Source organism: Myxocyprinus asiaticus, chromosome 32 (assembly GCF_019703515.2).
Source record: "Myxocyprinus asiaticus isolate MX2 ecotype Aquarium Trade chromosome 32, UBuf_Myxa_2, whole genome shotgun sequence".
NCBI classification, from domain to species: domain Eukaryota; kingdom Metazoa; phylum Chordata; class Actinopteri; order Cypriniformes; family Catostomidae; genus Myxocyprinus; species Myxocyprinus asiaticus.
Genome location: NC_059375.1, coordinates 28,749,365 through 28,763,973, shown reverse-complemented (window position 1 = coordinate 28,763,973; position 14,609 = coordinate 28,749,365). Strand labels below are relative to the sequence as shown.

The 14,609-nt window shown below is 37.0% G+C and overlaps 1 protein-coding gene across 3 annotated transcripts in view; it reads left to right on the top strand.

Moving 5' to 3' along the window:
- Positions 1 to 636: 636 nt before the first annotated feature.
- The window catches only part of osbpl7 (oxysterol binding protein-like 7), a 33,636-nt gene continuing 19,663 nt past the window's right edge, over positions 637 to 14,609 (top strand). For all 3 annotated transcript variants that reach the window (XM_051666796.1, XM_051666797.1, XM_051666794.1), the window contains exons 1-5: positions 637 to 830; positions 5,487 to 5,703; positions 6,428 to 6,571; positions 6,720 to 6,773; positions 6,870 to 6,983. In XM_051666796.1, coding sequence (XP_051522756.1) covers positions 5,572 to 5,703; positions 6,428 to 6,571; positions 6,720 to 6,773; positions 6,870 to 6,983 — 444 coding nt within the window. In that variant the 5' untranslated portion in view covers positions 637 to 830; positions 5,487 to 5,571. The remainder of the gene's footprint in view (positions 831 to 5,486; positions 5,704 to 6,427; positions 6,572 to 6,719; positions 6,774 to 6,869; positions 6,984 to 14,609) is intronic.

The window sequence follows — 14,609 nt, the reverse complement described above, 5'->3', positions numbered from 1 at the left end:
GTATATCCATCAAATATAAAACTTGTTTAAACATTCAGACAAGGATGTGTCAAGCCAACATCAAAGTTTGTCTTGTATTTGTAAATTCAAAAGCCAAGAGAAACGTGCATTTTTTTTTTTTTTTTTTTTTTTTTTTTACAGCCAAAGTAAAAACTTGCTTGTGATCATGGATCCTGATTAGTGCTAATCTCTGGATTACTTCATGTTAATCTAGGTCAGTTAGTCATTTATGGCTGCAAGTCCAGGTTTGCTATAGAAATGTCTGTATGCTACATATTTTGACTTTCTGATTTTAGGTTAGTTATGCAATTTTACAGTATATAAGTACTCTTTTAGGGAAAACCATGTGAATTTGTGAATTTCCCTATAAATAAAAGTATATGCCGATTTGATGAAAAAAAAGGGGGCTACTCACTCTATAAACCAAATTAGTAAATTTGGAAGTTATCACATCTCTTTAACCAGGTAATGGCAGAACAGCCCAATAGTTTCCAACAGATTTTAAATCATCTAAATGGCTGGCTGTCAGTACAATTCTTCATGTGTGCCTCTAAATCCGACAGCCTTTAAGACACTAATGCGGATAATGAATTTGCCCAGAGCCTTTGATGGATTTGGAGGATGGTTTGGGAGCTATCAACCATACACAGAACTGGTATAGGCATGTAATATCCGCATTCTTGCTTTTTAAGAAAAAGTGGTTTAACTAGTTGCCTGTCCCACCAAGCAGAGTGACGCCCAATTGTACAAATGGGGGAAATTGACAGTCGGACATCTGGAGAAACTTATTCTGAATTACACCACACAATGAACAAGAGCAGGAATCTCAGGTAAGAGTATGGAATACAATACACAAGGAAATGTATTATTTTTAAATGATCCATAATCACATACATAGTATGAGATGATGATGTCAAAACATGGATTTTTATGTTCACAGCTTATACACTAATAAATAAGGAAAATTGTAGCTTTTATCAGTAGCTTTAAAAGTAGTATGGTGAAGACAGCTAACTAGGGAAATAACCTGATATAAACACATAATCCAAATTGTCCATTGTTAAGTGGACAAGATTCATGGCAAAGATAAAATTCAGATATGATTGTTTTTTTATGTTTCACCCTAATGCTTGACTGCTGGTGTTACCACTAATAACCTGTACTATTTGGGCATAAGGGTTTATAACCAGTTTACAAATGGTCACAAAATTACTATATGAATCGGTGACAATTTTGTTTTAATCATGTGGTGATCAGTAAACTGTGCCAGTGCTCAGAGTTTTTCCATACATTTAGGAGCTATTTTAACATGTTTAAATATTGTCTTAGTTAAACATAACAAATCTAGAGTTTTGAACTATGAGTAAACAAGCTCAGTAACCAGTAAATCTGTTTATTTGTATTCCACAACACACTTTCTTAGTTAAGGTCATTCATATGGCGATGCCTTACATAATTCTACCCTGATACAGTCAAAGAGAAAGGGCTTCAGTAATGCAATTTGTGTTATATTGTTATATTATAATTTTTAAAAGCATGCTCTGTTCTTACAAATTATAATAAAATTTAACATTACATAAATGTAGCACTCTAAATTTCTAGTTGATCTCACTATGATGTTATCATAGACAGTATTATTTAGGTGTACGTCATGCTGAGTGGTCGATTTGTAAAATGTCAAGGGGGATGGTGGGGTCAAACATCTCTTTGTTGGGAGGGAATTACGCAAATATTTAAGGCGTCCTCACAATATGAATTGTTTTCATTAATGCATGTTACTGCAATACAATTCTTATTTAATCGTGGCAACCTATATATCATTAGAAAAGTGCACTCCAGCTTTGATATTTTGCCATAGTTTTGCTATATAAATATTACAGTGAGAGTAATTCCTTAATTTGTGTCAACATATCAAAACATTAAAACGGCAATAAGTGGAATAAAGATGCACATTTCAATTTAGTGGCATAAACTCCCATTGATTTGTTTTTAGCAGGCTTCACTGAACAACATCCAACAGACCTTATTCACAGTAGCACCATGTTTGATTTTTGACGGAAATTAAAATGAGGCTGTGAAGGATAGACCGTCTCTTCAATGACATGCACTGTATAAAGCTATCAAAAATCTCCTAGATCACATCTAATTTTCCACAACTCATGTTGTCTGAAGTTTTTTGTCTACTGAAATTTCTTGGAAAGATTTGTTTTCAATGTTTCATCAGCGGAACAATTTAAAACACGAAACAAATATACAACCCACTGAAGAGACTGTACGTCTGTCCCTCACAGCCTCGTTGTCATTCCCGTCAAAAATTTAAGATGGTGCTGCTGTGAATAATGTCTATTGAACATTTAGTCTAAAGGTGTGCACATTTAGAGAGATTTTGATGGATTCTCATTTTACTTAACATTTCTTATGAAAGAATTGTACACTCTTTAATACTCTCATATTGAGCAAGTTACATGCATCCAGAACGTGGAAGGCCGTTATGTCTTCTAACGTTCATATGCCAAACATGTGCTCTGTGCATTTGTGGGCTGGTTATGTATTAATGTTGTCAGTCAGATCAACATTTGGTTCGCAAGACTTTGGGAAAAGCTGGACGGTATTGAGATCGCTTCTCAAGTTTCGCTGGTAAGCAGTTCTGACATGAGCAACATGGTAAAAAGGGGTATGTGTGTGTCTGGCTGTAAACTAAATCCTACTGGCTGTTTTTAAAAATGGGACGAGTCGTTCGACATGTCCCGCCCTCACTTCCTGTTTCAGTAGAATTTACGTCAAAACACCAAATCAAACTTTGCTCATCAAGTCACTTCACTGGGACTTTAAGCAGTGGTGTAAGAAAGTAGTTCTACACACTAAAGCATTTTAGGGATGAAAACCTGAAAATATTTTGAGTTAAAAACATGCACATGTTGTAACTGTGCACTTGTCATAGCAACATGATCTTACCCTCTGATCTCTTCTTTTTAAAGAAATTCAAAAGATTTCCTTAAACTGTTCTCTTGGCCATTTTAAAGGTGCGCAAAACGAAAGAAAACTTGCATTACCTTCAGTAGCGTAAATTGCATGTGAACACTGGGAAGGACACGTTAACCCATCGCTAAACTCCAACATACCTATTTGCTAGTGTTTTCAGAACACAATTGTCTTGCCAATTTTTCACTCCCTAGTGTGTTTAGGGGAATGTATGGGGGTGGCCTTTAGTGATAGCGACCAATGACTCCCTACTATGGTTAGGATTGGGTTTTAAGTATAGGGACCTGGCGGGGAGTCCAATTTTGGCATAACACAGGCTTTTTGGGTTTTAAGCAGGAAGTGTCAGAAAAGTTACCACAGGGATAACTGGCTTGTGGCGGCCAAGCGTTCGTAGCGACATCGCTTTTTGATCCTTCGATGTCGGCTCTTCCTATCATTGTGAAGCAGAATTCACCAAGCATTGGATTGTTCACCCACTAATAGGGAATGTGAGCTGGGTTTAGATCGTCGTGAGACAGGTTAATTTTACCCTACTGATGATGTGTTGTTGCAGTAGTAATGCTGCTCAGTACGAGAGGAACCGCAGGTTCAGACATTTGGTGCGTGTGCTTGGCTGAGGAGCCACTGGTGCGAAGCTACCATCTGTGGGATTATGACTGAATGCCTCTAAATCAGAATCCCCCCTAACCGTAACCATACTGCAGCGCCGCGGGACTCCGATTCGCCCGGGATAGCCGGCCAGCGAGGGCCCAGCGAGGAGAGCCGTTCGAGACGGGGCCGGGGTGCCACGCCCCTCTCCCATCACGTACCGCACGTTTATGGAGAACCTGGTGCTAAATGACTCATAGACGACCTGATTCGCAGTGGAAAGAGATCTTATGTGCTCATGGTTGTCAGACTGCGCAACTAAAGCAAAACACTGGCAGAATATTTTCAAACTGTACAAGTGTAAATATCTGGCAACCCCAAATATTGGCTATTTGCCGTTATTTCAAGTCTGTTATGCATCGTACATGGAGAATTAAAATATTTTACTTTCATGATTAGTTCCAAGTAGCCTAATACGACACAATTAATCTGATGGGGATGAAAAGAGGTGCTGGTGGTTTTACAAGTGAGGATGTTTTTTTAACAATTCTTTCAACAAGGAGGATGGCATCCCTCCTTAACCTGAGCCCTGGTCATACTGTTTTCCTGATGCTATACATCATGTTTCCTGTGACCTGTCCTCATGTGCATGTTGAAGAGCTATTCAAGCCAATGGCTGCTAAAAAAATATATTCAAAGCCAATTAGTGTAATAATGTTAAGCCTCTCCCGTGTAGACTGTTACCTGTGTACGGTTACCATTCATTAGCTGTTACTGTGTATATCGTGTCTTTCTTTAAGAAATCTAAATCTAAAAAATTTAATCTTTTAATCTAAAACAAATGAGAACTTTTTTTTTTCAACAATGATAAATGTTAGCCCTGACTGAATATCTAGTTCCAATTGCTTTTACTTCAATTATTTATTAAAAGTTATGTAATCAGCTGGCTTATTACTCAACTGCAAATGCAGCTGTTATTACAAAACACTGTTCTCGTTTGCCCTTTATTCTAGATTAATGGGCAAGTATGAGATTGTCAGCATTGTCAAGGCAACAGAAGCCTGTAGTAAACATGTTTGGTTTCTATCACACCCATCCCCTGTGATGACATTCCATTCATTTTATACCTGAAAAAGCATACTTTTTCTATAATCTGCTATTATGTGATCATAAACATTAGTAATTGAGAACATCCAGCATTAATGGGTCCTTGGTCCATACCTAATGGTTATTACTTTATATTTTATTATGTATTCAGGTTTCCTTGGTACCATGGTTTCATTGCTGTATACTGCTCTTGCTGGTATGTTTATTGTTAAGCCATTTGACTAGTATTTATGAGGTGATGAACCAGTGTGATTTAGTAAAGGGCAAAGGCTAAAGTCCTGCCCCAGAAGTGTGGGCTCAGGTTGTTCTCTGCTGTTAGATAATAGAATCAGATGAGTTCTGGACTCATATGTCGCAGGTCTGTTTTGACAGGGTCATGGATAGCAGGAAAAATTCTAACTGCAAATAATAAAATGCCTTTAACCATATATTCGTGCAGAGTTCGGTTATAAAATAAATAGACTTAATCAACTTTAAAAAGGGAAGACAAAACACTTCCTATATTCTTTGTTTTTGTTCAAAAGCTGTATGTACAATTAAACTGAAACTAGGTTAAACTATTTTGGTTAATAATTTTTCATGTTGTACATACACATATATATATACCAGCTGAGAATCACTGCCATATAGTATACAATTAAGTGTCCCTTGAGATCCCTTATCATTAAAAACACGTCATAACAAATCAATTTCCTAATGTATCTTGCGAGTATCTATATTATATGTTTGCCTGACTAACCAGTAAATCATTTGTCTTCCTGAAAAAGATATCTTTTGCTTGCTTAAAATGTAATATCTTTGCTTCCCAGACATATTGTGCTCTAGTTTACAATGAACAGGAGCCTCTAGCAGAGCAAATAGCTCGACTACTTAAGTGCAGAAGACATTCTCAGAATGGAATCTCATGGATCTCCACTGTACCCCTGCCAGTCACAAATGAGCGGTGTGGAGAAAGCGCCCGGTGGCTGGCATAAGCCCACTCATTCCAGAAGCAGCAGCACAGCATCCTCCCGCCCCTCACGGCTGGTTTGTACTATCTGTTTGAAATGTAAACATTCAAACACAGGTTAAAGGGATAGTTCACCCAAAAATGAAATGTCTGTCATCATTTATGGAGCCCCATGCCATTCCGTATAACTTTCTTTATTTCCATGGAACAAAAAAGGAATAGTTTTAAAGAATTTTCATGCTGCTCTCTTCCATAAATTGACATATATTCAATGTCTTCTGAAGCCATATGATAGCTTTGTGTGAGAAGCAGACTGCAGTTTATGTAGTTATTCACTGAACATTTTGCCTAACAGCCGTGGTCAGTATTCACTTTTATTGTTTGTACAAGAACAGCTTGGGAATTCTGCTAGAAATAATTCATTTTGTGTTCCACAGAAGAAAGAAAGTAACAGGGTTTTAAAAAACATGAAGGTGACTAAATGATGACAGAATTTTCATTTTTGGTGAAATTTCCTTAACTGTTTTTGGACACACCTAAATATTTTCCTTACAAGTATGTACTCTATGTCAAAAGTAAGTATTGGGTGTTATTCCCTTGTGTGTTTGAAACCAGTTGTTCAACATCTACCAAGTGTCCAATCGCAAGGTGTCAAAGCCAAACCAACAAGTTCATGTGTCCTAACAAGCTTAGCAGTTATGTTTTGTTCATATGGATTATATGTGACAGATGCTTGTGTTGTGAATAGAAATGCCCTGTTGTACATAACTGTGATTGCATTTTTCCTCTGGTATCTAAAAGAACATAAAAGACTGGGAAGTAATGGACTACTTTCCAGCTGATATGAATCTCACTGGAGAGAGCATGCAGGATGCAAATCCTCCAGGAATCTGTGAAGGCTACATGATGAAGAGGAGAAAGTGGCCTCTTAAAGGCTGGCACAAGGTACAAGAAAAAGTGACACAGTATGTGTCCACTTTTATCTTCCTTACATAGGTTGCAATCTTTTTCTCAGGTAGCTGTTTGTAAGAATAGCCTATACTACCTTTGATCATTCTTGTCCTTTAAACTTTAAAGTCAAACTTTCTTACAGAGATACTTTGTCTTGGATAAAGGGATTTTACGATATTCAAAGAACCAACATGATGTAAGTATACTGATTCTTTTTCTATACCAACAAAAAAAAAGCCACAGATTTTGGATCCAAAATCGTTCAACTCACAGTAATTTACTTTTTCAACAGTTTTCCAGAGGGAAAATGCACGGTTCACTGGATGTCAGTCTTGCAGTTATGTCAGTAAACAAAAAAGCAAGACGCATAGATCTGGATGCTGGAGACAATCTCTATCACATGAAAGTAAGTTATTTTATCACTTGCATTAATTTAATGAAATGTATTAATTTTTTTAAGCGAATATGATTTTTTGTTCATCCACCATTCAAGTTCTTAAAAGAATAGTTCACCCAAAAATGAAAATTCTCTAATCATTTACTCACCCTCATGCCATCCCAGATGTGAATGACTTTCTTTCTTCTGCAGAACACAAACAAAGATTTTTAGGAGAATATACACTAGGACCTTTCCCACCTACAGTCCTTTAGTAACTTTCTAGATAAGAAGTTCTAGTTCTAAAAATGTCTTGTCAGACCAACTAGGTAAGCTCTAAATAACTGTAGGTAAGCTGTAAATAACTTCAGTTGGTCCAACTAAATTAATTTTATTAACCATTAGTATATACCAGGTGAGCAAGTGTAACAACAGTGAAACATGAAGTTGTACGAGTTTATGCTAACAACATCGTGTGAGACCATACAAAATAGCCAACTCATAAATTATGTATGACTTTTCACGAAATCGGGTTGGAACTGGATGTTGGTCAAGAGAAGATGGCAAAAAAATTAGATGTGTTTCACAACTTCAGATAATGCTGGCTGTTGTGTTTGGACTGATACATGTTTTTCTCAAGCTCTTTATGCTGTCGAGTGTTTATTTACCCATGCAAAAGAAAAACGAGCAGCTTTTGAATATGATTTGAGCAGAGTGAGGGAAATTGTGTTGAGATCTGCATTTCCGAACATAAAAATACATATTTGTGAAGGGATTGTCCATATTATTAATTCAAGAGTAAAATAAGATTACAGGCTTGTTAATGTCATCAGTTATGTTGTATTTAGCCAGATATTTCAATCAATTTCTTCTAATAATCACAGATACAAGTCAAGTCATTTTTATTTGTATAGCACCTTTCACAACACACATTGTTTCAAAGCAGCTTTACAGAAAATCATGCATTAACAGAAAATGAAACTATAATATCTATAAAGACTTAAAGAGTCATCATTGTGTAGTTTGATTAAATACAATTATGAAGTGTGTATAAAAATAAGTACTTAAATAATAATTGTATTTAAAAACCCATTGAGGGTGGGGCCTGGTGAGTACTTACGCTGACTACCACCCCTGGAGTCGCGAGTTCGAATCCAGGGCGTGCTGAGTGACTTAGGTCTCCTAAGGAACCAAATTGGCCCGGTTGCTAGGGAGGGTAGAGTCACATGGGGTAAACTCCTCGTGGTCGTGATTAGTGGTTCTTGCTCTCAATGGGGCACATGGTAAGTGGTGAATGGATTGCGGAGAGTAGCATGAGCCTGCAAATGCTGTGAGTCTCCACGGTGTCGTGCACAGTGAGCCACGTGATAAGATGCCCGGATTGACTGTCTCAGAAGCGGAGGCAACTGAGACTTGTCCTCTGTCACCCAGATTGAGGTGAGTAACCACGCCACCACGAGGACCTACTAAGTAGTGGGAATTGGGCATAAAAAAAAAAAAAAAAAGAAAGAAACCCAGTAAGCAAGCCGAAGGCGACTGAGGCAAGGAACACAAAACTACATAAGATGTCTGTTAATGGAGAAAAATAGCCTTGAGAGAAACCAGGCTCACTGTGGGGGCCAGTTCCCCTCTGGCTAACAGCATGAATATAATGCCAATATTACTTATTTATGTGCAGTGCAAGTCATGGTTTAAAATTATTAAACTAAGTAAGTGTTAAGGGTCAGTGTTTAAACAAAGATTTTGTAAGAACTTTAAAATTAATAACTAACGTCTTTGAAGTTCATCCTGGATTAACTACAGAAGTTCATATAGATGCATTGTCCTTTGTTAGTTGGCTGATGAAGGCCTTTGTTGGCAATTTATTGATAGTCTATGTATTCCATTTTAAGAGTGTAGTCCATCATTAGACCAAGGTGATGCTGACCAAGATCAGTGAGATGCGTCCCAGTTCAACCGGCCGATCATTTCGGTGAGGTCTATCCTAAGTCCAAGGTGCAGGCAATGGCATATGAAGTATCCCATGTCTTATGGTTGGAGTTGGCATCAATTCATCCACTGAGGTCCATCATAATAGACTGAAGTGATGTCTGTCTGGCACCAGCTGCATTTAAGAGACACGTAGCAGTGGAGTCTGATACCAAGCAGGAATGTAGCTGGATCCTGCCAGTCCTGGTGACCTCGGGATAGGAGTCCAGAGGTTGAGACATGGAAACAAACAGAATAATATTAGCATAGATGCCATTACATTTTTTGCAGAGTTATAGATCATGATCAATGTTTCAGGTTCTGGCAGACCTAACTAAATCAGCCTAATTGTGTGGTGAAGAATAAATTAGGTGTATGCCTGGCTAAATAGATGAGTCTTTAGTCTAGACTTAAACTGAGTGAGTGTGTCTGCATTTCAAACAGTGTTAGGGAGACTATTCCATAATTTAGGAGCCAAATAGGAAAAGGATCTACCTCCTTTTGTGGATTTTGATATTCTAGGAATTATTATCAGGCCAGAGTTTTGTGATCATAATGAACGTGATGGAATATAGCGTGGTAGAAGGTCACTTAAGTACTGTGGAGCTAGACCATTCAAAGCTTTGTACGTAGTTAACAGAATTTTTAAATTAATACGAAATTCAACAAGTAGCCAATGTAACGACGATAAAATGGGGCTAATATGATCATATTTCTTGGTTCTAGCCAGCACTCTGGCTGCTGCATTTTGAACTAATTGAAGTTTATTTATTGAACTTGCCAGACATCCTCCCAGTAATGCATTACAATAATCTAGTCTTGAGGTCATGAACGCATGAATTAGTTTTTCGGCATCAGCAACAGAGAGCATGTGTCGTAACTTAGCAATATTTCTTAGGTGGAAGAATGCTGTTCTACAAACATTGGAAATTTGATTTTCAAATGACTATTGGTATCAAATATAACACCTAAGTTCTTCGCTGTTGAAGACGATGTAACAGTACATCCATCGAGAGTCAAATTATATTTTAGCGGCTTATTTTTAGGGGGTTTTTTGTCCAATAACTAGTACCTCTGTTTTGTCGGAATTGAGTAGAAGAAAATTTCTGGCCATCCAATCTTTGATTTCATTGATACACTCTGCTAATTAGGAGAAATGTGAAATTTCGTCGGGTTTTGAAGAAATATAAAGTTGGGTATCATTGGCATAACAGTGGAAACTTATTCCATGATTCCTGATAATATCTCCCATGGGAAGCATATATATGGAGAAAAGCAGAGGCCCTAAAACTGATCCCTGTGGCACTCCATACTTAACTTTTGTTTGATTTGACAATTCCTCATTTACACAGACAAATTAGTAGCGGTCTGCTACATAGGACCTAAACCATGCTAATGCAAGTCCAGAAATGCCAATATAATTCTCTAGTCTATTCAAGAGAATATCGTGATCTATCGTGTCGAAGGCAGCACTAAGATCTATAAGCACAAGAAGAGAAATGCAACCGCGATCAGATGATAAGAGCAAGTCATTAGTAACTCTGATAAGTGAAGTCTCTGTACTGTGGTGTGGCCAAAATCCTTACTGAAATTGTTCATATATACTATTTCTCTGTAGCAATGAACATATTTGGGAGGGCACAACCTTTTCTAGTATTTTCAACATAAAGGGAGATTTGAAATCGGTCGATAATTCTCCAGGATCAAGTTGTGGCTTCTTAATAAGCGGTTTGATAACTGCCATTTTAAAGTTTCTTGGGACATGTCCTAAGGATAGTGAGGAGTTAATAATATTAAGAAGAGGTTCTGAGATTACAGGGAATACCTCTTTTAAGAGCTTAGTTGGTATTGAATCTAACAAACATGTTGTGGCTTTTGATGTTTCGATAAGTTTTGTCAGCTCATCATGACCTATGACAGTGATGGATTTAAGTTTCATGTGTGGAATATTATGAGACACTGTTTTCTGAGGTACTGTGACAGATGATTGCATAATTCTGCAAAAAAAAATATTTCTGATTATTTCAATTTTATCAGTAAAGAAATTCATGAAGTCAATACTGTTGTGCTGCGACGGAGTATCTGGTTCAGTTGACGCTTTATTTCTAACCAATTTAGCCACAGTACTGAATAAACACCTAGGATTCTTGTGGTTATTTTCTATAAGTTTGCTCAAATATGCTGATCTGGCAGTTTTTAATGCCTGTCTGTAGCTACAGACACTATCCTTCCATGCACCACGAAATACCTCTAATTTTGTACTCTTCCACTTGTGCTCCATTTTCCGAGCTTCTCTCTTGATATAGTATATGCTCATGTTTTATGTTTCCTGCATAGCACAGTATACATTTTCTAATAGGTCAGTTTCACGTGACAGCAGTGTGTAAATGCTGTAGACACACCCTACAGAAGTTTTTACCTCCGGAAAAGCCGGTCGCTACATAATTCAATGTGATTATTAAACTGCAAACGTCTGCTGTTTAATTAAATAAATATGTAGTCTGTATGATAACTGAGATTTTCAATGAGCAGCAGGACTAGCTAATGTGAGCCGTTCCATGCAAAGACCTGCAACCTTATTGACTAAAGAGCTACAGAACCCCGTTGATGATAAACCTAGAACATGTTTCATTATTTTACAAGCTGACACAAACTGACAAAAAAAGTGCCCGCCAAAGTGGCGTATGACACCGCGAAATTCACCAGCCATATAGAAAATTTACCCACATTTGGTGCTTGGCGGGTGTTAATTTCAGACCCTGTATGTGATAATTTTATGGACCACAGATATAGCATAGAGGTTAGATATTTGATTTCTTATCACTTTAATTTATGTACTGTACGTATAAATGCACAAATTTCCAGACTTGTTCATTGTACTCTCTTTATTATCTGAAAATATAAATGAGACATGCTGTCATTTAGGGTAACCTACAGTGCCCTACTTTAGCTGATGGTCAAGTGATTCAATGAAAAGATGTCTTTCTGATGCTAAGCCTCCTCTACTCCATTAGAAGCTATGGTCCTTCTCTAAATTACATGTTTAATCTGCCTTTCAATATGGACCTTTTACAGTTTATTTTACAACTAGGAAGAGATGAGAGTTACTAATGCTGAGATCATGAACATATATAATGTATAATCAGACACATGATCTTCAATTAAAACATCAACATTTTATTCAGTACAAAGTTGATAGAGGCAGATGGACCCTCTACATGAGACTGCACAGCCATTGCCTTTTAGGGGACAAGACAGCAAACAAGTTTTATTGCCACACCAAATAATAAAAGGACATAATAGACACATAGCTCTGTGGGCCTCCATCATTCTCCACCTCTGTTACAGCAGATCTTCATCTTATAATGCACATAAATAATCATGTGTGGCCTACTGATTAGCATTAAATTAAACCTATGGAAAATTATGACAACTGTGGGAGATCCTAGAATTGAAAGAGGGTCCATTAATACAATGACACCAACAGCAACTGTGGGAAATGATATGCTAATTCAAAATACGTTTTCAGAAATGTTAAACCGGGTACATCAAATGGTATTAAAAGTAAAAGAACGTTCAGTTCTCATGACATACAGTAAAATAATATTAGCATGCACATTAGGCTACATGCTAAATATCAGTAAAATTAACCCTAAAATAAAAATAAACCTATAGCTAAGTAGCTGTAAAAACTATATTATTATTATAATGTTAACAGAATATGAATGTTAATACCTATTATTAAGTTCAGTGCAAACAAATAACATAACAGTCAACCTATCAAACATTATTGTAGGCGAGAGAGGTCTAATATTAGTGTTGAATTAAGCTTTACAAGTACGGTAAAACTTTATAGTTTTATTAATTTAAAAACGCACACATTAATTTAGTAAACTTTCTTTTCCTTGCATAAAATCATGCAGATACGGGTCAGGAGCTTCAGTTAATGTTCATATCAACTATCAGAATGGGGGAAAAAATGTGATCTCAGTGATTTGGAGAGTGGCATGATTGTTGCCAGAACTGCCGCTCACTTGATGTTTTTTGTTTTTGGCACCATTCTGAGTAAACTCTAGGGACTGTTGTGTGTGAAAATCCCAGGAGATCAGCAGTTACAGAAATACTCAAACTAGCCCGTCTGCAACAACAATCATGCCACGCTCCAAATCACTGAGATCAAATTTTTTCCCCATTCTGATGGTTGATGTGAACATTAACTGACCCGTATCTGCCTGATTTTATGCACTGCACTGCTGCCACGTGACTGGCTGATTAGAATATCGTGTGGATGATTGTTGGTGCCAGACTGGTACTGCAATACTGCAGACTGTAAATGTATGCATCAAGTGACATTTTTTTGTTGTTGATGTCAACAACAAAAAGTTCTCTTCCCCCTTTTAAAAGTTGATGAGCATATTTATGAGCCCATTATATTTATTATCCAATTTATTTCCTAATATCAAACATCATTCTAACAGAACATATATTAAACAGGAGGAAAACTTATTCACAATTTGTCCACAAGTCTTGGAGGTCCAGACTGACATTTTCAACATTTCTGTTGAAGCAAAGAATTGTGGGTTGTGAGTGCCCATGAAGGATACACCTCATGTATCCTCCGAATTCCCATGAAACGTCGCATTCGAAGGCTGCCTTTGTTGGCACTCATAACCCACAATTCTTTGCTTCAACGGAAATGTCTAAAAAAAATGACACCAATTTGCCCGTAAATATTATGTTCAAACGCAAGGAATGTTAATTCCCAAGTTGAAGTACCTCAGTAGAGGGGTGCAGAGAATATAATATGTATAATTATATTAATATATAATTAAAATAAAGTATTAGACTAAAACTACACCTGTAAAATCTATTTTCTTTTCTCTTTACATCATTATAACTCTCCTAAAATGTACCTCATACATTCCCTTCCAGAGGGACTTTGTTCCCTTCTCACTCAAAGCGCTCGCGCTTCTTAAATAGTGGCGTGCTGTCATAGCAACCATGTTCCGTTCCGTTTGTCCTAGGAAGGCCATCTCGTTTAAACGAAGCTTGTTTAAAGGAGGACACTAGGTGTACTGCAGCCTTCAAAGGACGCATCCTTCCTAGCATGCAGCCTTCCAAAAGAGACACAGCCATTAGCGGGAGTTGATGGAATACGGGTGGGAAAAAATTAGGCTGCATGCACCTCGCGGTGATCACCGGTGATCGGTGCTACGCAGATTTGGCTCATCTCGAACGAGCCTATTGTTACCACTGCAGTGACGTCATCTAGTATCGACCATTTTTTTTTCTGACGTGGTTGGAACGCGCGATTCAATTGGCTCTTTTTTTTATTTTTATTTAAACAATAGGCAAATTAAACAATTTACAATATCAATATAGAAAGTATCAAGAAAAATACAAAGGAAGGGAAAAAAAGAAACAAAAATAAAGTAAAAGACAATACAAATAGTTAGTGGTTTCATTACAAACAGCATTATATTATACAAATTAAAGATCTTAACAAATCTTTTTGCTTTACTATTTTTTACAGAGTTTAATCATGCTGTAATATCCTTGTAGGCATATCAAAAATAGGTTAATATTGGATTTATCTCCTGACCATTTCAACGTATGTAAAAATAATTATAACATTTACAATAAAATAAAAGTTTACGTCTTTGTTATTGTGATGAAAATAAAGTAAAA